This window comes from Leguminivora glycinivorella, chromosome 17 (genome assembly GCF_023078275.1).
Source record: "Leguminivora glycinivorella isolate SPB_JAAS2020 chromosome 17, LegGlyc_1.1, whole genome shotgun sequence".
In the NCBI taxonomy this organism is placed as follows: domain Eukaryota; kingdom Metazoa; phylum Arthropoda; class Insecta; order Lepidoptera; family Tortricidae; genus Leguminivora; species Leguminivora glycinivorella.
This window is the reverse complement of record NC_062987.1, coordinates 12629507-12656993: the sequence shown is the minus strand read 5'-3', so window position 1 is coordinate 12656993 and position 27487 is coordinate 12629507. Positions and strand designations below refer to the sequence as shown.

The 27487-nt window shown below is 39.0% G+C and overlaps 2 protein-coding genes across 2 annotated transcripts in view; one reads left to right on the top strand and one right to left on the bottom strand.

Annotated features, from left to right (window-relative positions):
- The window catches only part of LOC125235136 (nascent polypeptide-associated complex subunit alpha, muscle-specific form), a 28320-nt gene extending 23462 nt beyond the window's left edge, over positions 1-4858 (top strand). The window contains 1 exon segment of the mRNA XM_048141580.1: positions 2636-4858. Coding sequence (XP_047997537.1) covers positions 2636-2916 — 281 coding nt within the window. The 3' untranslated portion in view covers positions 2917-4858.
- Positions 4859-4918: 60 nt separating this feature from the next.
- LOC125235469 (diphthine--ammonia ligase) overlaps positions 4919-27487 on the bottom strand; it is a 34138-nt gene continuing 11569 nt past the window's right edge. The window contains 6 exon segments of the mRNA XM_048142039.1: positions 4919-5077; positions 19825-19984; positions 22951-23129; positions 24149-24250; positions 25082-25247; positions 27126-27287. Coding sequence (XP_047997996.1) covers positions 19832-19984; positions 22951-23129; positions 24149-24250; positions 25082-25247; positions 27126-27287 — 762 coding nt within the window. The 3' untranslated portion in view covers positions 4919-5077; positions 19825-19831.

Here is a 27487-nt window from a genome sequence, read left to right as displayed (position 1 = left end):
ACATAGATCGGCTTTAGTTATGTATTCGCTATTACCGCTTATTTATATTGCATCACGTATCGCTGTTTCCATGTAGTAAACCTATTCCTCCAACTCCTTAAAACCCAATAAAATAAATCAAATACAAATCCTAAAATATACAGATGAAATATCACCGATAGGGAGCTTAGTTGTGTTTTAGATGTGTTAGAGAGTGTACGGTGGCATGATGTATATACACAGCGATCGAATGATGCCTAGTCTAGCGGGTCGCATATGAAATGACCCCCGTACTATCGGTCGGTTGACCGATTTGTGTGCCTTGTCCAGCGTGTTAGGAACTTAGAATAAGATATGATTGTTACGACTTGATGCCATTTGAGATTACTTTCTGCTTTATGGTACAGTTACCTGCAATTAACGATGTGCCGACGGAAAGTTTCCAAAATTCTGAAATTTTCACATAGGAAAACTTTGGAAACTTTTCACACTGTATGGATGGAAATTTTCCATTTCATAAATTTAAATTCCCTTTATATTTCGTGAAAGTTTCGTGAATTTTTCAAGAAATTTAAGATTTTTTTGGAAAGTTTCCGCAACTTGCACATCATTACCTGCAATAATATGTTACTTTTCGAAAGCTGAAAATATATTTCATACGCTCTTATGCTTCTACACATAAGATCGTGCCAGACATTTGCAGCCTTCGTTATATAACCAATAATTGTGTCACTTAACTTCAAACTCTTGTAAATCCATTCTGCTTTAAGGTTGATTATGCATAAAAATATATATAATCTGAAAAAGAATCAACCTTAAAGCAGAGATTTACCAGAGTTTGAAGTTAAGCAACACAATTGTACAGTGCGCCCAATGTTATTTATTATAGTTGCCATATAAGTTGAATTCAGTCAAATGGCTCTTTCGATCTCTGAATTATTAGCGAGGTAATGTAACCATTTGAGTCTATCTTACTTGATGCATTCCAACAAGGTTCACGATGACGCATCACGAACGAGACTTGTTGAAAATACTCAAATTATCAATCGACATTTCTAACGAATAATATTATTATTGAATGGCAAATGATATTTTACACATTAAATTAATGCAAATATATTTCAGGTATTAATTTGACGTATGAATTGATTTAATAAGTTTGAGTAGCACCATTGGCCACTAAAAATACAACAAACAATGGTCAAATTCGAAGTTCTTTATAAAAAGTTTAAATGAATGCCCTGCGAACTGTAAAATCTTGCAAACATGTACCTAATGTTATTTTTCAGCTAAACCTATCGCAATAGGCTAGTTTCCTACTAGTCAAATCAGCTTCTTTTTAAGAACTTTCAAAACGATTTGCTAATATGGAATTACTATGATATACTGAGGAGTGACGTCACGGTCAATTCATTTACTTTATATCTTTCTCTTTGACTTATTAAATAGAAATTATGTATAAACATAACTACTGTCTATATTTTTCTTCTAATTATGTGGTGCTTTATTTCGTGCACTACATAAAATATTTTTAAGTGTAGGAAAATAGCCTATTGGACAATACGATTTTTGTAAATCCATTTCTATCCAAGCGCTGGATATATGTACCTTCGTTCGATTTTTATTACTTTTAAATGGTAAATTTGAATATACCAAAAACTCTCGAATCGTATCAAGTCTAGGTACTTTATAACCCGATAATAAAATAGCCAATAAATTTAATTTGTATGACATATTCTCAGCCAAGTGAAAGTAATCCTTAGATTCAACATAATAACGAAAATTTGCTTAAATACTCGTGTATGTAGTTATTCTGAGATAACATACTCTACTTACTTACTTGATATTTAAACTGCTACATGTATTGTATCCCTAAACCGAGTTTAATGTGACCAGCAAATTGAATTGATTGGCTACAAAATAAATATATAAAGGACGCTAGTTCAATTAAATAATTGAGAAGATTTATTGATTTCAAACAGCTTTATTTAAAGAAAGTTATAATTGATCTATAGGCTGACACGTTACAAAAAACTATACTAGTTTTTCTAGCAAATACGAGGAATTGAAATATTAAAAGAATCGCCGTAACTGATGTTGTGTAGCTTAACTATATACTAGTATAAAGAATAGGGTTTACTGGTGAAACCCGATAAATCGAGATAATTTGTCCTTGAAATAACGACATTGTGGAAATTGCACATAGTTCGAATTTCAAAAACCAGTTAGCTCAACTTATAGGGTTTCACCAGTAAACCTTCAATATACATTGCGAGGTACCTACCACACAGCAATTGTAAAGGTAAGTATATTTATGAAAAAGCTACTAACCTAAGCTCAGTTTGCGCTAGAGATCGGGACATATTAAAAAATGTTATTGATAAAGCGTTCCTTATACATTTATACTAAAAAAAAAGTCCACGAATATGAGCAGGGGGGCCCTCGCGTGTTATCTTTGAAACACCAGCTGATATTCTGATCTAGTATCAATTCCGGAAAAGGCTATAAAATCACAGCTTATGGTGGAGTGAGAATATCAGGCCATTTTCAACTAACTAGACAGGTCGACAGAATTTATAAAGCGTTAGACGGTTAACACGGCCGGGTCCCTCGGCTCATCCGTTCGAGCGAGTATTAACGTAGTGTGTGTGCGCAGACTGCGTTAGGCAGACGGTGGCGGCGCTGAACGTGCTGGACTACACGTGCGGCGAGTGCCGGCGCGCGGGCATCTCGTCGCGCTCGGCGGCCGCGCGCCTGGCGCCGCGCACCATCGCCACGCTGTTCATGGCCAAGCGCCGCTTCAACAAGTACGCGCACCGCCAGTACCTGGCGTCGCGCGCGCGCGAGGCCGGCGCCGACGCCGACGCCGACGCCGAGCCCGACGCCGCGCCCGACCTCAGCTCCGACCCCGACGACCCGCAGCCCTTCGAGGACTGACCGGCACCGCCGCGCCCCGTATAGAACTGTGTATAGTGCCGTCTGTGTACGACTCGTTCGCTTCGCGCGTAAATCTGATTAACGTAAAAATTAACTAGTAGGCTACGTATGTTTAAGTTATCGGATAGTGGAGAGATCCCGACGAGGGTCGACCGACTTTATTTTTCGCGATCTTCGCGGCCGAGCGACCGGCCCGCCGCGGCGGTCGCGTCATCCCTAGTGGGCGTAGACGGATTAATTTAACAGAGGTTAAACATGAAGTGGTTAGATAGATGTAGGTCGCAGATAAACTAACGTGTAAACTGTACAGTAATACTAACTTCACTATAATGGGTAGCTGGGCAATCATACTATTTTTAATATTAATAGTTTTGTTTTGGAAGTATCCTGTAAGAGTAAACCGTGTGAACGAATGCTCGGGTAAAGAGGCTGTCGAAACAAACATAACTTCGTTCATACTACGACTGCTTGGGAGATAGAGGACGAACTGACACCGGTTTCTTTTCACGAGCACCGTTTCCAGTCAGAGAATTGTTATGTGGGAGAGAAGATTCTGAGTGCTGCTGTTTCGTTATGATTATTACGAATTTGTTTATAACTATTGTAGCACTAACATGATAATTTTGTATGAGCTATATTTGCATAAAATTGACAATTAGGTTGTATTCTCGACGATTGTTTTTTTACTTGGAGATAATAAACAATTATGATAGAAACGTCTGCCTTTTGATGCATTTGAGTTTTGTTTCTATGAATTGTTTTCCCCATTTTTGTTTTCGAATATCGGCTGAACGCTGTGAAAGAAATGATCTAATCAAGACAGTCCGCATTTTATGTTTTGATGATATAGATTAACTTAGTTATTGTTAATTCTCCTTTGTAAGGTATTTATTTTAGTTTTATATGGATACAACTGTATACAATTTTGTGTCCTCTGTATTTGAGAAATGTAAAATATATTACAAAAGTGAGATATGCCCGGAAATCATTGGATGCCGGTAGGAGTCCAGTGAAGCTTATATACTTATGAAATATTGAATACGAGGGTGAGTTCCCCCTATATTACGCAGAATCATTCAATTAATTAAGGTATTGTTGATTAAAAGCACGAAATATAGTTAAATAAGATTTTGTTTCTGTAGTTTAATTACTCGAATGAAATTCAGCAGCTTTCCAATGTCATTTCTTCTATACTTAATTTCAAAGTACAAACCATTAGGCTATTTTGTGTTCTAATTTACCTACTCATCGTTCTGGAAACTTTATCAACCCAATTTTTTATATAGATTATTAATAGAAAGATCAAATAAATTATTTAAACTCAGAGTATATGTTTATTTTCATTACGAAGAAAATTATTTATTGTACGGTGTTATAAAGATAGTATTAAATAAAATATAGCCGAATTGGATGGTATATGTTTCCAGATCGAGTGGAAGCTGATGCATTATGTGTGCCGCCGAGTAGTCCGCGCCTTATACGTACGCTCGCTGTACTTACGATTCTGCGCTGTCGTCTTTTAACCACTGCTGTGTGCAATTGTCCCGTATGTTGTGTATTATACTTGTATTAGAACTCTGTAAGTGCAGTATCAGTAACGTTCATCAAACTGATGACCTCTAATGTATCATGTTTAGTTATAGTTATCCTTCGGTTATTATTAATCATAGTTTACTTAGTATCAATTTTTAAGACAAAATTTATGTCCACAGATTTATTTCAACGAATCATGTTATGACTTTTTATATTAAATATATACTGGTTTGGGTGTGCCTGTGTGTCACACACCTCTGATTCGTATTGCTTTATTGACACAGGTGAATTAAGACTTACTTCTAAGAGAATATTGATAACTTTATGTCTACTTAATGCAAGTGTAACGTTCTAGAAATCTCGCACTGTTCGGTCAATTTTGTAAAAAAATAAAATAAATTTAATTTGAGTTCTTTTGTTTTCTTTAAATAACTTCAAATCGGACAAATAAAAATAAAAAGACATGAGATGCAATAAAAATAATTTATATAATTTGACTTATGTTATCGTAAACTCGGTAGCATAATTAACAAAATTCATATAAACACTGAAAATATTCAGCAAATATATTTTATAAACTGGCAATAAAGCATATCTGCATTCTCTCTGGAGAAGGAAACCGGACACTCTGTGGACAAACAAATATTATTCGTAAGAACATTTTGTAAATGAAAAAGTAACAAAAATTAGTGAGCGTCAGAATGGCGGGTGTACATCATGCAATCCTGGTGTGGTATACGTCAGGAGTTAGTGCTAGCAATGTGCCAAATGTGCGCCAAAATTCGAGCAATGTGCTCTTTGAACTCCAGAGATATTTAAGAAATTAATGACACCCGCCATTCTGACGTCAGGTTGGCGGGTGCACTTCCAGTTCTAGCTAATGGCTGCCTACTCAAGGGTGAAAGTACTGCCTAAGGTTAGTGCTCGCAATGTGCTTCCACATGTATGAAACACACACTAATTCAGAGAGCCGTTGAAGAGTAATATGGGATTGAATAAATATATCTATAAGTATCACTTTTTTGTGAAACGCGCCTGCATGTTAATGCTGCATTGTAGGCAATGAACATTGCTATTTTATTTCAGCAGGCGTTATAGATATATTTATTCAATCCCATATTACTCTTCAACGGCTCTCTGAATTAGTGTGTGTTTCATACATGTGGAAGCACATTGTGAGCACTAACCTTAGGCAGTACTTTCACCCTTGAGTAAGCAGCCACCAGCTAGAACTGGAAGTGCACCCGCCAACCTGACGTCAGAATGGCGGGTGTCATTAATTTCTTAAATATCTCTGGAGTTCAAAGAGCACATTGCTCGAATTTTGGCGCACATTTGGCACATTGCTAGCATTAACTCCTGACGTATACCACACCAGGATTGCTTGATGTACACCTGCCATTCTGACGCTCACAAAAATTATAGGAGCGCTAACATACATTTTAGTTGCAAGAACCTTTGCATACAAGTACAATACAAATTTAAAGCACATTTACTTAAGATATAAGAGAAGACAATACATTTCCTTGAACAGATTCATCTTTATTGAGAATATTGACAAGAGGTCAAACTTTATTTAGTCGTTCCCTCAATGCTGAGGATCGTGACATCATGTCATAACTTATCACGAATCAATCATAGCTAACGTTGCAGTCCATTTGTATTAGCTTCAAAAGAAGCTCATTCCCGATCCAACAAATGGGAACGATCTCTTACTGTGAGTGCAGAGTACCTGAAGATCAGAAATCGAAGCGTAGTCCTCTGATGAAGGCATTGTGCGTGAGCGTCAGGACCCCTGGACCACTATAGATATTTGATGTTTAGTACATACTAAAATTTAGTACCTATTTGATACTATTTGGTACCTGAGTACATATATTTGGTACCTCCACTGATATCGAAAAATCGAGCTAATAAAGTGGCCAGATATTCTGACGTCAGGATGTCTGGACCATTTTTGGTTTACATAGTTCTAGACAACACTACTAATTGATATCTTAGTCAATATTTACTACCTATTTGGTACCTGTCAATATATTTTTTTCAATTTTTTTTGGCATACCAGAAAAAAGTTATGACGGAATTTAAAGTTGTGAGCCCGGCCGTGCCGTTGAAGTATGTAGCGCCTGTTTTGACACTGTTTTGTTACTTTTATATTTCGACTATATTAAGAGCGCTTTCAAAAAATCTGCTTGCTCGCATTTCGACGCCGGCGGCGCTGGCGTGCGCCTGTGTGCAGACGCACACTATAACCAGAAGCATAACGATTGTAGCCTGCGGTACAGACATAGCGTGCGATCCTCTTCGAACCAACCTTACGTGCGGCTAGAGCGAAAGGCATAGCATTCATGGTCGGTACCGCCACGCCGTCAGTGGCGTTGCGGACTAACCATTATTGATACTTGCGTAAAAACACCACCATATATATTACATATTTGCATACATGATTTCGTGCATAAATACTTGACCTTTTAGTTTAATTATTAAACTTATCACAGTTTTTATTAAAACGTGTGTAGCCTTGGAAGAAATAAATTAAAAAACTTTTATAATATAATAAATTGTGTATATAATATTGTCTTCTGTCACCGCGATAGTTACTCATGAAATAAATTTATGGAATCAGATTATATCGCGTACAATGAATATAATCCGTTTTCTTAGTTTTATTTTATTTTGTATATGATATGTTTTCTAGGTTCTTTTCGGTGAAGGAAAACATCGTGAGGAAACCGGACTTATTCCAATAAGGTCTAGTTTACCCTTTGGGTTGAAAGGTCAGATGGCAGTCGCTTTCGTAAAAATTAGTGCCTACGCCAAATCTTGGGATTAGTTGTCAAAGTGGACCGCAGGCTCCCATGAGCCGTGGCAAATGCCGGGATAACGCAAGGAAGATGATGATGTTTTCTAGGTACATATACAGAGTGGGGCCTGTAACAAAGGCGAAGAATTGAACTCTAGGCTATTCTCCTTAAGCCGTTTTCACACTATCCGATCCGATATTGGATGTCGGAAGCATTTCAATAGAAAAAATCCAAGATGGCGCCTGTAATGTATGGGATATCGGTCCGACATCCGATATCGGATCGGATAATGTGAAAACGCACTTATACTGATCAACATTTGTTCGGCGACTTTTAAAAATAACTTGTATTTTGATTTTTATCACCCTTGAAAGTTTTTTCTAAGAGGTAATGTATTGCGAATTCTGTTAAGTCTAAAGTGTGACAGACAACGTCAATGACAACAATAATGGCGTACATTGAAGCTAATATTTATTTTGTATGAAAAATGAAAAATTTAAAGACTTCATAATTTTTAAAAGTCACTGAATAAATGTTGATCAGTATAAGGAGAATAGCCTACAGTTCAATTCTTCGCCTTTGTTACAGGCCCCACTCTGTATATAATGGAACTAAGATCGGTTTTCTTTAATTTTAAGTAGTTTTTTTTATATTTAAAATGTAAAGTTTTGAATGATTCACAGTTATTTTCATTAGACTTATATTCACGGTCTATATCCCGGTCAATATAAGTTTAATATTTAAAATGTGTTTTTAGGGTTTCGTAGTCAACTAGGAACCCTTATAGTTTCGCCATGTCTGTCTGTCTGTCCCTCCGTCCGTCCGTCCGTCCGCGGATAATCTCAGTGACCGTTAGAACTAGAGAGCTGAAATTTGGTACCAATATGTATATCAGTCACGCCGACAAAGTGCAAAAATAAAAAGCGGAAAAAATGTTTTATTAGGGTACCCCCCTACACGTAAAGTAGGGAGTGATTTTTTTTTTTCATTTCAACCCTAACGTATGATTTATTGTTGGATAGGTATTTAAAAATGAATTACTGAAATCGTTTTTTGATAATATTAATATTTTCGCGAATAATCGCTCCTAAAGAAAAAAAAGTGTCCCCCCCCTCTAACTTTTTAACCATATATTTAAAAAATATTTAAAAATCACAAAAGTAGAACTTTATAAACTTTCTAGGAAAACTGTTTTGAACTTGATAGGTTCTGTAGTTTTTGAAAAATATGGAAAACTACGGAAGAGCCGAGCGGCTATTTACCAACGCGGCTTTAAAAACCGGCCGAGAGCGTGTCGGGCCACGCTCAGTGTAGGCACTGAGCGTGACCCGACACGCTCTCGGCCGGTTTTTAAATATTATGTTGTTTTAATTGCATGGAGCACAGGAAGGTCCACATCTATGTATTGGTTTTTTGTAAGGAAATACAACTCTACGCTACGCCTACCTGCTTTAGTTGACTGTTGACACACTGAGACAGTGGATGCGCCAGAGTATAAAAGAGTGATTACCATCTCTTGTCAAAGATCTTGTTGAGACGAATCAAACGAACCCAAACACGAAGTGGTTTCAAGACCTGGTCGTGGAATACTCTTGACTACCTTCCAGCTTCATCATCAGATTCTGGGTACCATCTCTTGTCAAAGATCTTGTTGAGACGAATCAAACGAGCCCAAACACAGAAGAGTTTCAAGACCTGGTTGTTGAATACTCTTGACTACCTTCCGGCTTCACCATCAGATCCTGGGTACCATCTCTTGTCAAAGATCTTGTTGAGACGAACCAAACGAGCCCAAAAACGGAGTGGTTTCAAGACCTGGTTGATGAATTCTCTTGACTACCTTCCAGCTTCATCATCAGATCCTGGGTACCATCTCTTGTCAAAGATCTTGTTGAGACGAACCAAACGAGCCCAAACACGAAATGGTTTCAAGACCTGGTTGATGAGAACTCATGACTACCTTCCGGCTTCATCATCAGATCCTGGGTACCATCACCTCTTGTCAAAGATCTTGTTGAGGCAAATCAAACGAGCCCAAACACGAAATGGTTTCAAGACCTGGTTGATGAGAACTCATGACTACCTTCCGGCTTCATCATCAGATCCTGGGTACCATCACCTCTTGTCAAAGATCTTGTTGAGGCGAATCAAACGAGCCAAACACGAAATGGTTTCAAGACCTGGTTGATGAGAACTCATGACTACCATCTGACTTCATCATCAGATCCTGAGTACCATCTATTGTCAAAGATTTTGTTGAGACGAGTCAGTAACCTCAAATGATATTCAATAATAAATAATACTTACTAAAAATATTAGTCAAGTTAATTAGTTAGTTACCAAAGTCGTCAACCCAAGGATCAAAGTTTTCGGTCGCAGTATACATGCAACAGTACAGCCAAACACGCACACAAGTGCGGTTTTGGACACGGCGGGTGCCGCACACAATGATAAAATAACTTCGCGATCGTCGAGCCGCGTGCGGAGCGGACTAACATACGTCCTGCCTCTACAAGCTCTGCCGCGGTACTGACATCGCAAGCGCGCGTAACCGGTAATAAGGAGGCATTTTTAAAAAATCGTCAAAAATATTAAATTGCAATTAATAGAAAACTTTTGCATAAAATCTGTTTGAGTAAGCGTTGCAGATTATTTTTATATTAAGGTGGCTCGCCTAGGTTACCCGAAGCTCAGGCTGCGTTAGATGGCGTTAATCTGCAAATTACCAGTCTTATTTTTTTGTGGAGTCGTACAGGCATTTATATACTTTCAATTATGCTTCGCGAACATTTAATATTAAAATTGACGTATTACAACAAACATTCAACTTCTCATTGTAACGTTAATCCCCTTAATGTAAATAAATTTACTATTTTACACTATTTTTAAGTACCACTCACACATACAAACAGTGTTTTTGTATTCCTTCTAGTCGATAATTTCACGCGGCGACAGCTTGTTTAAATAGCCTTGCGGTAAATACGTGCCATCGCATGATTTGCATGGAAGTACTGGGTTCGAATCCAGGACTTTTTCTCTTTTTTTTTTTTAATACTACGTCGGTGGCAAACAAGCATACGGTCCGCCTGATGGAAAGCGGTCACCGTAACCTATGGACGCCTGCAACTCGAAGAGTGTCGTATGCGCGTTGCCGCCCCATTAGAAACTTGTACACTCCCCTTTGCTGCGTATGCACAGCAAAAAGGAGTGTACAAGTTCAAAGGAGGGTTTGGGTTGCCGACGACTCAAAGGTTGTCCTTAGGTAGACGGAACAAATTAGTTCCGTAAGTCCTCCCGTCGTCAGCACCCCGCACCCTCGTTGAGCTCTGGCAGCCTTACTCACCGGCAGGAACACAACACTATGTGACACTATTTTTTGTTTTATTATTATACATAAATGTATATGTACTCGTACAGTAGTTACTGAGCGATTTCCACAAAAAAGATTAAAAACCTATTATCTTACATGGTAATAATTTTTGGGTTCGTCGAACTCAGAATTTCTAACATAATTATCCTAATCTGATATTTTAAAAAATTCCAAAAAGTATAGAAAAGTATAGTATTGCCCGTGTGGTGACGGGTTAAGAATTTCACCACCCCCTTTCTTCCCGTGGGTGTCGTAGAAGGCGACTGTGGGATATGGGTTAAATTGTGGCGTAGGCGAGAGGCTGGCAACCTGTTACTGCAATGTCACAGTTTCGTTTTCTTTCAACCCCTTATTTGCCAAGAGTGGCACTGAAACCTGAGTAGTTTCATGTGCTCTGCCTACCCCTTCATGGGACACAGGCGTGATTGTATGTATGTATGTAAAAAGTATAGATAAATTTTAGTTTCTAAACTACGATCCGAATGATTTTTTTTCTAATTGTTTATTTTGGATGGAGCAAGGGTATTCAAATCGCTTTTGAAATCTTAAATTAGTAAATGAAAATGAGTAACGTAATGCTTTAAAAACTCAAGTGGACTTTTTTTATCTAAGGAGTGATTTCGATAAAATATTATATTTAGGGAGGGTATTAAAAGTTGTGTTTTATATCTCAACTTAATAAATAGAAAATCAAAATGACAATAAAAAAATCAGTATGTTCTCTAAGACAAAATTGATACCTTCGGCTCTCCATTCTTGCTCGGTCAATAAAAAAAACGAAATTTATATCCAAAAAAATACAAAAAGTTTATAGAATCCTGGGAATCGAACGCACCTTCACGGCGTGACAGACGATTGTTCCCCAACGGCGCCATTACATAACACGCTGTTACCGACGAAATTGGGCTATACATATATAAATATTTAAATATAAATAATAATGTCAAATCCATACTAATATTACAAATGGGAAAGGGTGTGTGTCTGTTTGTTTGTCCGTCTTTCACGGCAAAACCGGAGCGACGAATTGACGTGATTATTTAAGGGGATTTAGTTGAAGGGATGGAGAGTGACATAGGCTACTTTTTGTCTCTTTCTTACGCGAGCGAAGCCGCGGTCAAAAGCTAGTTTATTATAAATGGGAAAAGCTGGTTACTCTATAATCTGAAGTGGAAGAATTCGTTGTTTCACCAAAGATAATGTGTGTTTGTTTGTTTGTCCGTCTTTCACGGCCAAACGGAGCGACGGGTTGACATGTTTTTTAAGTGGAGATAGTTGAAGGGATGGAGAGTGACATATGCTACTTTTGTCTCTTTCTAACGCAAGCGAAGCCGCGGGCTAAAGCTAGTACAGCACGGGAAGCATGGTCGCGCGATAGACGATAAAATATCAGGCCGTCCCTGTCGCACTATTAGTAAGTGCGATTATAGGGACGGCCAGATGTTTTATCATTTATCGCGTGGCCATAATTGCCTGCCTGGACCAGATTATATTGATGATAATTTGATGATAATTATTATTTGTAACCATTTAGTTAATATTGTCTTCAGTTACCGCGATAGTTACTCATGAAATAAAAACTATGAAAACGGATTAAATCGCGTATAATGAGTTTAAAATTCATCCCGATGTTTCGAACACTTTTACAGCGTTCGTGGTCAACGGGTGACTGAGGAAAAATTACAATGTGCAAAAGCTACCCATATTCTTGTATATAACCATTTAGTTGTTGAAGAAAAACATTCACACAACAATAACATAGGTCAACCAGCTCAGTAAATGCAATACATTACTAATACTATGCCCACACTTTGACCTATGTACGAGGTGCGGTCCAAAAGTTTCCGGCCTAACAAAGAAAGGGCTTACATATCTTTACAATTTTATTTTAATTTTTTAATATAGTCTTCCTCTGTCACAACGCACTTTTCAAATCTCTTTATAAGCTTCTCCATCACCTAATAAAAATAATAAAGATTTTTGTCCTCAAAATCGCCCTAAACCGCACGGGTCACTTCGTCAAACGAAGATTTTTTTTTCTACTTCAGTCTACCTTAAGTTTTTAGAACAAATAATAATCACTTGGGGTCACGTTTCGAATATAAGGTAGGTGCCAAATATTTTTAAAGACACATTTCGTCATAGCAACCTTGTAAAATGAAGCAGCGTGAACGGGGAAATTGTCGCGGAGATGCCCTTGTGCCTCTGCTAAGTTTTTAAAGACTATTCTGCATAATCTGCTATCGTAATTGGACAAAAAATATTGCGTAGCATCTGCTATTTACCGTAGTCTACCCTTCTTTTATGTAAATCGTTAGAATTTCGTGACAACCCTAGAATACCGTAGCCTTTATCTTTTTTCGTGCATTTTGTGACAGAGGTTGTTCTAGGCGCCTTTTCACCATGACGTTGTCACTCCATTAATTTTCTTTTGTACAGAGTATCGTCTTACATAACCATGGTTTCATCTACAGTAGCAATTGCATTCAAAAAACTCGCTACGCGGTGTCTATGCTGGTCTCAAGTTTCATGAACTCACGGTTTTTCACTCATCTCGCTGTAAGCACGATACAAGTTTGAACAGTAACCTAGCACTAAACACCGTAAAAAAAACCTATAGCCAACAGACATCTAAAGAAACTATACACCAAAAAAGTGGAATAAATGACGAACACAATGATATCCATACTTTTTTTAAACTCTTCCGCCATATTTGTCGGGCCGCAGACATTTGGACCGCACCTCGTATAATGTATTATACCAGACGTGTAATATTTTATTTTATCAACAAAGGCATAATAAAGGATTGTATTGTATTTTTGTATGAAAATAAAAAATAGGAAAGCAATAATAGTAATAGTCAAATATTCCATTTAAAAAATATATAAAAAAAATCCAAAAAAAGTTCAAATGATTAAAAAAAACTGCGGGATGGAACTCAGAATCACTTGCTTCATAATCGGTGCATTTGACCAAGACGCCATTTCGATTTACATTAGCAGTGCCGAAATATACGATATGTATCTTTATTGACAAAATGCGTCATTATTTCTGAGTCTGCTTGAGTTAACTAAACCAATATCTTTAATAATTACTTGTCAAGAGCCAAGTGTCACTGATGACAATGTCAATTAAAAATGCGCGAAATATGACGGCTCTGTGTCTGTACACAAAATTTGGCACGCACATTTACGTAAAATTAATAAAAAATTCACATGGATTTGTCCATGATTTCTGTATGAAACAATGTATTTCATTCACTACCGCGACGACGGATAATGTATAGTAGATGTATGCGCATATTTTTATTTAGTTGTAGTGTGCGGTGACTAAATAAATGGTAGATGTTTTTTGTATGGAAAGCGAGCCACCTTAAAATTACTTCAAAAACACGTAAGTTTTCGAAGAAATTGACACTTATTCTGAGGTGATTTCTGAAACAAATTGGATTCATCATATCCTCATTTACTCTATTCTAAAGCCTTATAACAAAGAAGTAGTCTCAGATGATTGTAGTACAGGATATACATAATACAAATTTACCACTTGAAGCATTCAAAACTATCCAAATTTTACAAATTAGACGGACTAAGTCAGCACTTTTCGCGGGTTTTCCTAAACATGCACCAGAAAAAAATCATAATTTATTAAGTGAGTTAGTTTTTAAAAATCCAGTCTCACAACATGTAAGTTAAGAGCGCTATGACAAAAAAAGGCGATATATTGTAAAATGTACAATATTTATCGGCAAAATTGTACACTTTACTCATACTAAAAGACAGTTAAAGTACTTGTTTCAGTTAGAAAATCTAATTAACTGTCGGTTCATTAAAAAACATATGGATGAAAAAGCGTTTTCAATTAGTAATGATTTTTTTTCTGATGCTCGTTTCGGAAAAACCGCGCGAAGCACAGATTTCGGAGCTCTTATTATGTACAATTTGATAAGCTTACTCTCATAAATGCGGTAAATTTAAATTCCTAATATCTTGTACTTTAGGCCCATTAAACAATATTTATCATTTAATCCTTTGAAATTGAGAAATTGAAAGTAAAACGAACTCAATTTTGTCTTGAAAATACATCGAAACAAGTGATCATTTCTCCGAAAATCTACATGTTATCGAAGTTATTTTAGTATATAAATAATCTGCACAATGTGCTTAAACTGCTGTTATCCATTTGTCGTTATAATATTTTATCATGATTTTTTGCCAATTTTTTGAAAACTAGCCTTCCTGTCGCTATTTTACCGGCGACGGACGCCTGCGATTTCAGTGCCGCGCCGGAGCTCGAGGAGGTAAGACGTATGTCGCTTTGGTCTCCGAGTTTTCATCGCAAACGTCGAGAATATTTATCGTTGTGTGGGTCGGACGCCTTGTTTATACACGGGCTATCCTCGCATTGTGTGTGTGTAAACAGCGACCAACGAATTTGATCCTAGATCCGTAAATATTTGCTTTTGTAATACTTTGTTATGTTTGAATGTTAAAGAATTACAACGTTGTGATGATAAAAATGTGAAAATTACAATACGGTCAAGATGATAAGACACATCAAGATGGTACTCGGGATCTGATGATGGAGCCAGAAGGTGGTCACCAGTACCAGTGAACCATGTAAGTAAACGACTTCGTGTTTAGGCTCGTTGGGTTCGTCTCAACAAGACCTTTGACAAGAGGTGGTACTCAGGGTCTGATGATGGAGCCAGATGGTGGTCACCAGTACCAATGAACCATATAACTAAACCCAGAGATGGGGAAATCGTAATCGATTCCGGATTACACGATTACTTGATTTTACTTTGTAATCTGACACTACTGGGTGTCAGATTACTTGTAATGTAATCAAGTGAAACGGTAAATTACCATTACATGTAAAGGAATCACTAATCATCTATACAATCATTACTATTACCAATAATTCGGAATCATAGTCGATTCAAAATAACTGACATTATTGACTTGATTACTTTCAGATTACGAATATGTAGTACCTCAGATTGCTGACTGTCACTTTGACACAAAAGTCATCATGGGTGTCGTAAAATAGGTTTTAGGGGTGCTGATTCCAAAATTAATGACCAATGTGGAATCTGACATTGCTGACTGTCACTTTGACACAAAAGTCGTCATGGGTGTCGTAAAATAAGTTTTAGGGGGTGCTGATTCCAAAATTAATGACCAATGTTCAATCTGACATTGCTGACTGTCACTCTGACACAAAAGTCGTCATGGGTGTCGTAAAATATGTTTTAGGGGGTGCTGATTACAAAATGAATGACCAATTTGGAATCTGACATTGCTGACTGTCACTTTGACACAAAAGTCGTCATGGGTGTCGTAAAATAGGTTTTAGGGGGTGCTGATTCCAAAATTAATGACCAATGTGGAATCTGACATTGCTGACTGTCACTTTGACACAAAAGTCGTCATGGGTGTCGTAAAATAGGTTTTAGGAGGTGCTGATTCCAAAATTAATGACCAATGTTCAATCTGACATTGCTGACTGTCACTCTGACACAAAAGTCGTCATGGGTGTCGTAAAATAGGTTTTAGGGGTGCTGATTCCAAAATTAATGACCAATTTGGAATCTGACATTGCTGACTGTCACTTTGACACAAAAGTCGTCATGGGTGTCGTAAAATAGGTTTTAGGGGTGCTGATTCCAAAATTAATGACCAATGTGGAATCTGACATTGCTGACTGTCACTTTGACACAAAAGTCGTCATGGGTGTCGTAAAATAGGTTTTAGGGGTGCTGATTCCAAAATTAATGACCAATGTTCAATCTGACATTGCTGACTGTCACTCTGACACAAAAGTCGTCATGGGTGTCGTAAAATAGGTTTTAGGGGGTGCTGATTCCAAAATTAATGACCAATGTTCAATCTGACATTGCTGACTGTCACTCTGACACAAAAGTCATCATGGGTGTCGTAAAATAGGTTTTAGGGGTGCTGATTCCAAAATTAATGACCAATGTTCAATCTGACATTGCTGACTGTCACTTTGACACAAAAGTCGTCATGGGTGTCGTAAAATAGGTTTTAGGGTGTGCTGATTCCAAAATTAGTGACCAATTTGGAATCTGACATTGCTGACTGTCACTTTGACACAAAAGTCGTCATGGGTGTCGTCAAATAGGTATCCGGAGGTGTTTGAAAACTAATGACCAATTTGGAATCTGACACTGTTGACTGTCACTTTGACACAAAAGTGATCATGGGTGTCTTCAAATAGGTTTTCATGGGTACTGATCTCAATATTAATGATCAATTTGGAATCTGACATTGCTGACTGTCACTTTGACATAAAAGTCGTTATGGGTGTCGTCAAATAGGTTTCCAGGGGTACTGTGCAATGTCAGGTTCCAAATCGGTCATTACTTTTTAAATCATTTCATTAATTTTGGAATCAGTACCCCTAAAAACTATTTGACTACACCCATGATTCCTTTTGTGTCAAAATGACAATTAGCACTGTGAGATTCCAAAATAGTCGTTAATTTTGGAATCAGCACCCCGGAAACCTTTTTGACGACACCCATGACGACTTTTGTGTCAAAGTGACAGTCAGCAATGTCAAGATTCCAAATCGGTCATTAATTTTCAAATCAGCACCTCCGGAAACCTATTTGACGACACCCATGACGACTTTTGTGTCAAAGTGACAGTCAGCAATGTTAGATTCCACATTAGTCATTATTTTTGGAATCAGCACCCCCTAAAACCTATTTTACGACACCCATGATGACTTTTGTGTCAAAGTGGCAGTCAGCAATGTTAGATTCCACATTGGTCATTAATTTTGGAATCAGCACCCCCTAAAACCAATTTTACGACACCCATGACGACTTTTGTGTCAAAGTGACAGTCAGCAATGTCAGATTCCACATTGTTCATTAATTTTGGAATCAGCACCCCCGCAAACCTATTTGACGATACCCATGACGACTTTTGTGTCAAAGTGACAGTCAGCAATGTCAGATTCCACATTGGTCATTAATTATGGAATCAGCACCCCCTAAAACCTATTTTACGACACCCATGACGACTTTTGTGTCAGAGTGACAGTCAGCAATGTCAGATTGAACATTGGTCATTAATTTTGGAATCAGCACCCCCGCAAACCTATTTGACGACACCCATGACGACTTTTGTGTCAAAGTGACAGTCAGCAATGTCAGATTCCACATTGGTCATTAATTTTGGAATCAGCACCCCCTAAAACCTATTTTACGACACCCATGACGACTTTTGTGTCAAAGTGACAGTCAGCAATGTCAGATTCCAAATCGGTCATTAATTTTTAAATCAGCACACCCGAAAACCTATACTCGTGGTATATGCACTTGAAATGTGAAAGTGAAAATGCTAGAATGACATGTAAACCACGAAGTTGTATAGTCATATTGTTCATTGGTATTGGTGACCACCATCTGGCTCCATCATCAGACCCTGAGCACCACCTTGAAGTAATTAGAATTGTATTTGTCTTATTTTATCATCATATTAATATATACTTTACTCTAATACTTATCATATAACAAAATCAAATATTTGGGATGGGATCTACTTTTATAATTATAGCCTGTCAACCAAAGTTTGGCAGTAGCAATGTACATCGAACTAAAGTATGGTATCCCTATAAAACGAACAAAAACCAGCAATGTACGTCGAACAGCCACAGATTTTTTTTTCAAGGGGCTTATTGGGCCTGCAGCATTGGAATGCCTCCCTAATAAAAAAGCATATGAAACGCGTATACTCATCCTTTACTTCCTTACGAATTAGGTAATGTATTAAAAAGGGACGGATATATGCTAGTTATTTCTCTTTTTCTTAGGGTGGAGGTTTCCACAGATAAGATACAAATGACACGCGAATATCCACCGATTTTCAAAACTAGTGTTGCTAGCCCGCGATTTTTCAAATTTGCCGCCTTTTTCTAGTGACAAGATTTGGTTGACGGTCTATATTACTTTAATTTTTTAAATAAATTTTAACATAATTGATATTATTTCGCGCTATATTCTCGTATTTTCGTACAAAATAATGTTTATTAGAAACCAAAAGTTTATATCGAGATAGTAGATTGTGGTTGTTATCAAAATTCCATAGAAAGGATCAAGATTGTTTTGTCCATTATTGTAGTGCGAGCGAGTGATAAGACGTGCTAGAAAGGGTCGGCATATTGGGCTCGCGTGGCGGGTAAAATACCTAATTTCGCCCGACGCCGAAATGTTATAACGCTCTTAAGAAGATGTCCTAATCGAATCCTGAACTTAATAAGTCTTTTAGATGACGGAAGGTGTAGCATTTTGCCGACTAAAACTATCAATTTTACATTATTACGACGTTTTCGTTGAATGCCCTCTTAATGCCACTAGTCAGTAGAGATGATGTGCGAGTGCCTAAAAATAAATTCCTATTTAAGTTGACGCGCAGGAGGGCAGGCGGATTTGCCTCTATTCTTTTGACATGCGCTACATACTTCAACGCCACGGCTGGGCTCACAACTTTAAATTCCATCATAACTTTTTTCTGGTACGCCAAAAAAAATTGAAAAAAATATATTGACAGGTACCAAATAGGTAGTAAATACATACATACAATCACGCCTGTATCCCATAAAGGGGTAGGCAGAGCACATGAAACTACTCAAGTTTCAGTGCCACTCTTGGCAGGTAGTAAATATTGACTAAGATATCAATTAGTAGTGTTGTCTAGAACTATGTAAACCAAAAATGGTCCAGACATCCTGACGTCAGAATGTCTGGCAACTTTATTCGCTCGATTTTTCGATATCAGTGGAGGTACCAAATATATGTACTCAGGTACCAAATAGTATCAAATAGGTACTAAATTTTAGTATGTACTAAACATCAAATATCTGTAGTGGTCCAGGGGTCCTGACGCTCACCATTGTGCAGCGCCATCACGCCACAGCTTCCCAACCAATACCGTGCAGTATACCTGAGGTTCACTCGTCGAAGCGCAGCCCGCTGATAGCGAAGGTGAAGGCGTTGTACAAGCCCGTTGATAGCGAAGGTGAAGGCGTTGTAAAGGGCGAGCCTTTGCAACAACACTGGTACTAACATATGGGACGTATCCTTGTCAGTAGACAGCATTGTAGATATGGGTTACTGTCCTTTTGGATCGGTCCTAAAAGACACCTGGTACTAGGGGTGCAGTATACCTGTGGATCACTCGTCGAAGCGCAGGCCGCTGATGGAGAGGAAGGTGAAGGCGTTGTGCAGCGCCAGCACGGGCACGGCGGTGGCGGCCAGCGCGGCGCGGCGCGCCCGCACGCCCGCCACGGCGGCCAGGATGCGCTCCGGCGGCGGCGCGCTCCACACCTGCAAGTTCAAACGGTTCATTAGTCAATCAATCAATTATTTATTCGTGCTAACTACAAAAAGTACACAAGTAAAAAAAAACAGAAACAGCAAATAATAGTATTTTATGCAACAGGCGTTTAAAGGAGGTCAAAAAAGACGAGTGGCGTGGGTAACAATTTGAGGCGAAGCCGAAAATTGTTATTAAGACGCCACGAGTATTTTTTGACTCAGTTAAACACCGTTGCATACAATACTTTTTCTACGACCATGCACTTACTTTTGAATAGTTTTCTAGAATAACTTTCGTGAAATCCGCACTGTTTCCTACAAGTATTTTGACTTGTCCTCTGCAATGTTTCTGCACTCACCCTGTCGCTCGCACTCCCCCGCGCCGCCGCCCGCCCCCGGCCGGCGCCCCGCGGCCCGCTATATCCCTTAAAGGCTACCTAACAATGCTGTAAGAGCTATATCGTATGCGTGGGTACGCGGGGCGCCGGCCGGGGGCGGGCATCTTTTATGTAGGGTTTTAACGATCTATGCACGACACGGTAAATGACGAATAACAACACGGGAGTAGAAAAAAGAAATTAAAACATATAAGTTACCACGAAATGGTCCCGACTCAGCATAAATGCTAACCCGAGGGTCGGCGCTGGTCTTCCGTCGGGACCATTTTGTTGGTCACGAACGCAGCTGTACGACGCGGACTTATGACATACTGAACGTAGCGCAATAGATAGAAACTGAACGCAGCGGCGAGCGTTAGTCATCATCCTCCTTGCCACGGAATTTCCCGATCCCGGAATTTGCCACGGCTCATGGGAGCCTGGGGTCCGCTTTGACAACTAATCCCAAGATTTGGCGTAGGCACTAGTTTTACGAAAGCGACTGCCATCGGACCTTCCAACCCGAAGGGTAAGTAGGCCTTATTGGAATCAGTCCGGTTTCCTCACGAAATAGTTAAGTTGGTTAGTAATGATTGTAAAGCCTGACCATAAATATTAGGGTGGATCAAAAAAAACCACTTGGAATTTATAGCAAACCTAATAGTTATCAATCAATGACCCTTAGTCTATGAAGCCTTTGTGCAAAATTTCAGCTTTTTTAATCAACATCTTCAGTCCCCGCATTAGGTTTAAAATTATGAAAATCTCATACAAACCTGAAAATTCAAATTTCAGATAAAAAAAAAACTTTCGGCAGTATTATGTTCAGTATACATTATTGATACATATTATTACAAGAAACTACCAAAAGTTGCGAAAATAGCGTTAAAAATCGCAAATTTTCGGTAAATTAGCGGCTATTTCGGCAAATGTACTAAAACTAGGCGAACTTTGGCGATTTTTGGTGCTATTTTCGCAACTTTTGGTAGTTTCTTATATTGATATGTATCAATAACATATACTTAACATAATACATCCAAAATTTTTTTTAAATCTGAAAGTTGAATTTTCAGGTTTGTATGAGATTTTCAAAATTGCTGAAATTTTACAGAAAGGCTTCATAGACTAAGGGTCATTGATTGATAACTATTAGGTTTGCTAATTCCAAAAAAGTGTTTTTTTGATCCACCCTAATAAATATATGACTACGCGCCATCACGCGCCATAATGCGGAATTTCATTAGAATCTTCATACTAAACTGAACTGTCATCCCATACATCAGAATAACAGCGCCCTCCTGACAATAATCATACTCTTATATTTCTAGTCAAGCTTTAATGATGAAACAAAGAAAACAAACCATTTGCAATTCTTTTTTATTTCGATTCGGCGTCGATATTTTTGGGAAACTCATTATATACGGTAGAATATCATCATTTTGAAAGCGGTGATGGCTGAGCATAGGAATCTGGGGTACAAGTACCCCAGAGATGGGCAAGCTTTGCGTAGGTATTTCAGCACGGCACTATATGCGAGTGTGCACGGGAAAACGTTCCACTTTGTCGATTGCTATAAAGCCACTTTGTCAGTTTATTCAATATAAAGATACAAGTAAATCTCGCCCTTATTGTAACCGACAAAGTGAGACGTTTTACTAATCACATCACACCCACATATTTTTGGACGTTTCCTCACTAGCGAACGAAAGTGGGTACGTGGAGGATGAACCTACAGAACTTTTAAAACTTACCAGGGGCCCATTTCTCGAAGTTACAATTTACACGTGGTATTTATTCAATGTTCAATGTCTAATATGACAAATTGAAAAGAGACGTCCGCTTGTAACTTTCAGCTTTGAGAAATGGGCCACTGGTATTGGTAATATCCTAATCTTAGCGTATTCTAGCATAACTATCGCGGGCGTCGTCACCTGCGCGGCACACAAACTTCCTCTCTCAAGGACAGCTATCATGTATAGAAGAACCAAACGTTACCTGGTAGAATATCCTCATCTTGACGGCAGTATGCTCCGGCAGGCTTGTTGAGCGCGTACTCCAGCACGGCCTCTATCTCGGCCGTCGACATCTCATAGCTAGCATGTATAGAATAACCAAACGTTACCTGGTAGAATATCCTCATCTTGACGGCAGTGGGCTCGGGCCGACCGTGCAGTAGCTTATTGAGCGCGTACTCCAGCACGGCCTCTATCGCAGCCGCCGTCACCTGCGCGGCACACAAACTTCCTCTATCAAGGACTATAGCTATCATGTATAGATTAGCCTAACGTTACCTGGTAGAATATCCTCATCTTGACGGCAGTGGGCTCGGGCCGGCCGTGCAGTAGCTTATTGAGCGCGTACTCCAGCACGGCCTCTATCGCAGCCGCCGTCACCTGCGCGGCACACAAACTTCCTCTATCAAGGACTATAGCTATCATGTATAGATTAGCCTAACGTTACCTGGTAGAATATCCTCATCTTGACGGCAGTGGGCTCCGGCCGGCCGTGCAGTAGCTTGTTGAGCGCGTACTCCAGCACGGCCTCTATCTCGGCCGTCGTCATCTGATAGCTAGCATGTATAGAACAACCAAACGTTACCTGGTAGAATATCCTCATCTTGACGGCAGTGGGCTCGGGCCGGCCGTGCAGTAACTTGTTGAGCGCGTATTCCAGCACGGCTTCTATCTCGGCCGTCGACATCTGCGCGGCGCGCGCTCGGTGCGACACGCACGCTTCTTCGCTCGGGAACGATAGTTGGCACGTGGAGGGGGAGGAACCTGTAACAATGTTTAGTTAATCCTCTTCAGTTTGATAGTAGACACTTTTGAATTGTCTTCCGAGGAAATGTTACGAAAATATTGGCAAATATTTTAAAATGTAGGTATATTTGTCGATATTTTCGTAACAAATAAAATAAATAAATATTGTAGGACATTCTTAGACAAATTGACTGAGCCCCACGGTAAGCTCAAGAAGGCTTGTGTTGTGGGTAACTGGGTACTCAGACAACGATATATATAATATACAAATACTTATATACATAGAAAACATCCATGACTTAGGAACAAATATCTGTGCTCATCACACAAATAAATGCCCTTTACCGGGATTCGAACCCGGGACCGCGGCTTAGCAGGCAGGGTCACTACCCGCTAGGCCAGACCGGTCGTCAAAACAACAACACACAACAACGTAACATCTGTAATTGAAGTTTCCAGGTTATGTATTTCAGGATATGACTGATAATACACTGGGGCTGATTTCTCCACTAAAGAGCTCTAAATTTTGAGAGCCGCTGAAGAAACAGCGTGAGTAGCGTGACATTCCAAAAGTATATGTGTGTCAATGTCAATGAATGTTAGGTTTCACAGGCAACCCAATAGCTGAGAATTTCTTTTTTTTTGCCAATAAAAAAAATTTGATTGTTTTAGGGAATTTTAGGTCAATTGTACTCAGAATCACGAGTACTTTCAATCTCACTGGGAGACAAAAAGTGTCCCAGAATTTCCATACATTTTTGTTACTTTCCTCTTTTGTTACCTCATACAACATGTACGGAAAATGGTAACAAAATAAGAAAAAATCGTATGGGACAATTTTTTTAACTACTAGGATTGAAAAAGCTAGTAATTCTGACTAGAAATAGCATTTGTTTTTTTCAAAAATATCACACTTCATAAAAGTGGCAAAAAAAAAAGAAATGCTCAGCTACATGTTTCAAAAGGCAACGCAGTTGTAAAAAACTTTTTCAAAACTAATATCTAAAATTTCAAAAACTGCAATGAACTAAACGCACCTGTTGCGACGTAGCATACGAAAGTGGAGACAGTGTTCTCGTAGTTCCACCGCCTCGTGATCGCCACTTTGTAGTCTCCCACGTTGCAGCCCGTTTCTTCGTCTGAAAATAATAAAAGACTTCAATTAAATGGCAAACACACGTAGTTACAGAAATTTCATTCCCTTTAATTAAGTAATAACTAACAGAATGCAAGGCGTAGGTTACGCCTTCTACTCTTTATCTTCCGCGTTACCCGCGAAGTGATTGGTTTAAATTTCTTTTGTTGGCTCGATTTTCGTTGAACGTCCGGCAAGGGCTGTTCGCGGCGCGAGCCGATTTAGGCTTGGCAACACTAGTTCTGTCAAAATGGCGAAGTAGAAAGGTAACAACATATGCATTGCTGACAACCCGACTATCGGGTGGGTATTTTATGAATCAGATGGTCGGATTGGGCAGAATGGAGTTCTATTTTTGGCGAGCATAGTAAGTATCCTTGTGTACCCAACTGTCGGGATCTTGGCATGATTACGCCGGCGTACTGCACGATGTTTCTCTCTATAGTAACTCATCACTCGAAGCGGTTGTTGTCGGTGCGTGCCCCCGCCACAGCCGCGCTCCTAGGCAAGGTCTACACACGATGTCTCTCTCTATCTCTCGTGTCATACATATAAGTAATAGGAGGTAGCCCTAACTTGTGCTGACTAGAGGGTGGTCGTACATTCAGAACGTCGGTTCCGAAATACACACGGTCGAGCTAACTCGGTGTTTTATTGCTGCCCCTAGAAATACCTAAAGAAGCTTACTACTATCTGCTGTATAATACAATATCTATACTCTGTCAAACAAGTATGTCAGTAAATAAGAACAAAGAAAACTATAGGTATCCTTTTTTCTAGCACCATAAAGAAAAGGATGCATATAGTTTTCTTTGTTCAGGCGTTTGACACTCACATTCGAAGCGGTTGTTGTCGGTGTGAGCCCAGGCGTGCCACTCCACAGCGGCGCCCCTGGGCAACGCGCCGACGACGGCGTACTGAACTATAGCGCCGGCCGTCCGCCGCTCCAGCTGCCGCCTAGCCTCGCCCGCGATGCCGCCGTGAGTCATGTAGCAAACACTCTAGAAAAAGAAACACACTCTAGAAGGGGGTAGGGCATAGCGAATGATATTCCGCGGAGCATAACAGCACAGCGGATATCATCTCGCTCGAATCTAGAGCAGAGCCCAACTGGGATAGTACCTCCGCGGCAACGCGCATGTGACACTCTTTGAGTTGCAGGCGTCCATAGGTTACGATGACCGCTTTCCATCAGGCGGGCCGTACGCTTGTTTGCCACCGACGTAGTAATAAAAAAAATATTGAGTTTTTTGGCTAACAATTATTCTAGGTAAACTGAATTTTGGGCATCCACGAGAATGGCGCTTACGACTACGATATGCTGTTGCCTTATATAGCAGCTATTTCTATCAGATCCGTAAAGTTCGAGAAAATACTGGCAATTTCATGTCATGAAAGGTTGTCAGACACAACATCGCTTTAGAAGTATTAGAAGAATTGAATTTCGTAAGCGTCATGTGGAATGCCCCATCTGACAGTACTACAAGCGAGAATGAGTTACTAACACGCAGTGTTGGGCATAATTAAATTATTTTGTAATTGAATTACAAATTAAATTATATAAATTGCAATTACTTGTAATTAATTACGTTCGTAATTGAATTAAATGTAATTGAAATTACTTGGTAATTTATAATTAAAATTACATTAATTTGTAATTTGAATTACGAAATTACGTTATGTAAATTTGATTATTACTTACACAAAAATACCCAATTTACCCACTTGGAATGGTTAAGGAAAACAATTAGTGTAGTTTAAAACAATTATTTAATAAACAGTTACGATTACCTACACAATTTAAATTACTAATATGGAATTTAAAAAAATACTTAGGTACATTTTTTTTCAATTTTAGATTGTCTGTATATTTTTTACTGAGTGCACCTCAGCTGTAATAGTCCCGATTGTCCCGAATTTCATAAATATCGGAGGCAAGTTATCGTCTAACAAACTATCAAAATTGAAATTAGTTAATAGCTCACATCCGAAGTAAAATGTAAGAGCTAAAATACGTACTAAAAAACTTAAACAAGTATGACAAAAAATAACTATTTTTTTTTAATGTTTCTAATTTAATACCAAATATTATATTGAAACACAAACCCACAAAAATATACTTAGTAGCAAGCTATATTAGGACAATGAAAATCTTTTTCCTAGGTGAATGTAATTTGTAATTTCATAAAGTAATGAATTACCAATTAAAATTACAAAATGTAATTTGTAATTGAATTGCAGATTACATTTTGTAATTTAGTGAAAATCGTAATTCAATTACAAATTACATTTCTGTAATTTCAATTTATAATTTATAATTGAAATTACATTCTGTAATTGCAATTTGTAATTCAATTACGTTTTACCCAACACTGCTAACACGATATAAAATAACATATTATGAGATTTCGACCCAGGAACTAGGATTACAGCGACAACAATAGACTACGTTACCACACGTTACATTAATTACAGATTTTATTAGCTCCATCCCTGTGCGCCGCTGTGTGGGTGCAAACGGCGCGTACGAACGCGCGTTAAGTGCCGCAGCGCGAGCGCACACTGACGCCGTTCTGCCCTCTAGTAGCTACAGATACTACTACAGTTTAACATACCCACGCTGCGCTGCATCTGGTGCTGCCATCTAGTAGCTATAGATAGACACTACAGTATTAACGTACCTGTGCGACGCTGCGGATGTGTGAGCGCGGAGAAACGGCGCGCACGACGCGCGTTAAGTGCCGCAGCGCGAGCGCACACTGACGCCGTTCTGCCCTCTAGTAGCTACGGATACTACTACAGTTTAACATACCCACGCTGCGCTGCATCTGGTGCTGCCATCTAGTAACTATAGATAGATACTACAGTATTTAACGTACCTGTGCGACGCTGCGTATGTGTGCGCGCGGACAGACTGCGCGCACGACGCGCGTTAAGTGTCGCAGCGCGAGCGCGCACTGGCGCCGCGCTCCGCCTTCTAGAAGTTGCATTGATCCGGGCACGAGCGCTATTTGACCGCATGTGCCGATTACTTCGCCCACCTGAACAAAAATTACAACATCACAACTGACAATCAAACAAAAATATCAAATCAGTACCGCATTTTTTTTAAAGTAGGTAATTTCTCACTAATGAATGCTCACAAAGCCAACCGAAAATGAATGCTCACAAAGCCAACCGAAAGTGAACCGAGGAGCAACTCAGAGGGTTATAAATTATAATGCCAATCGTATGCGCCATC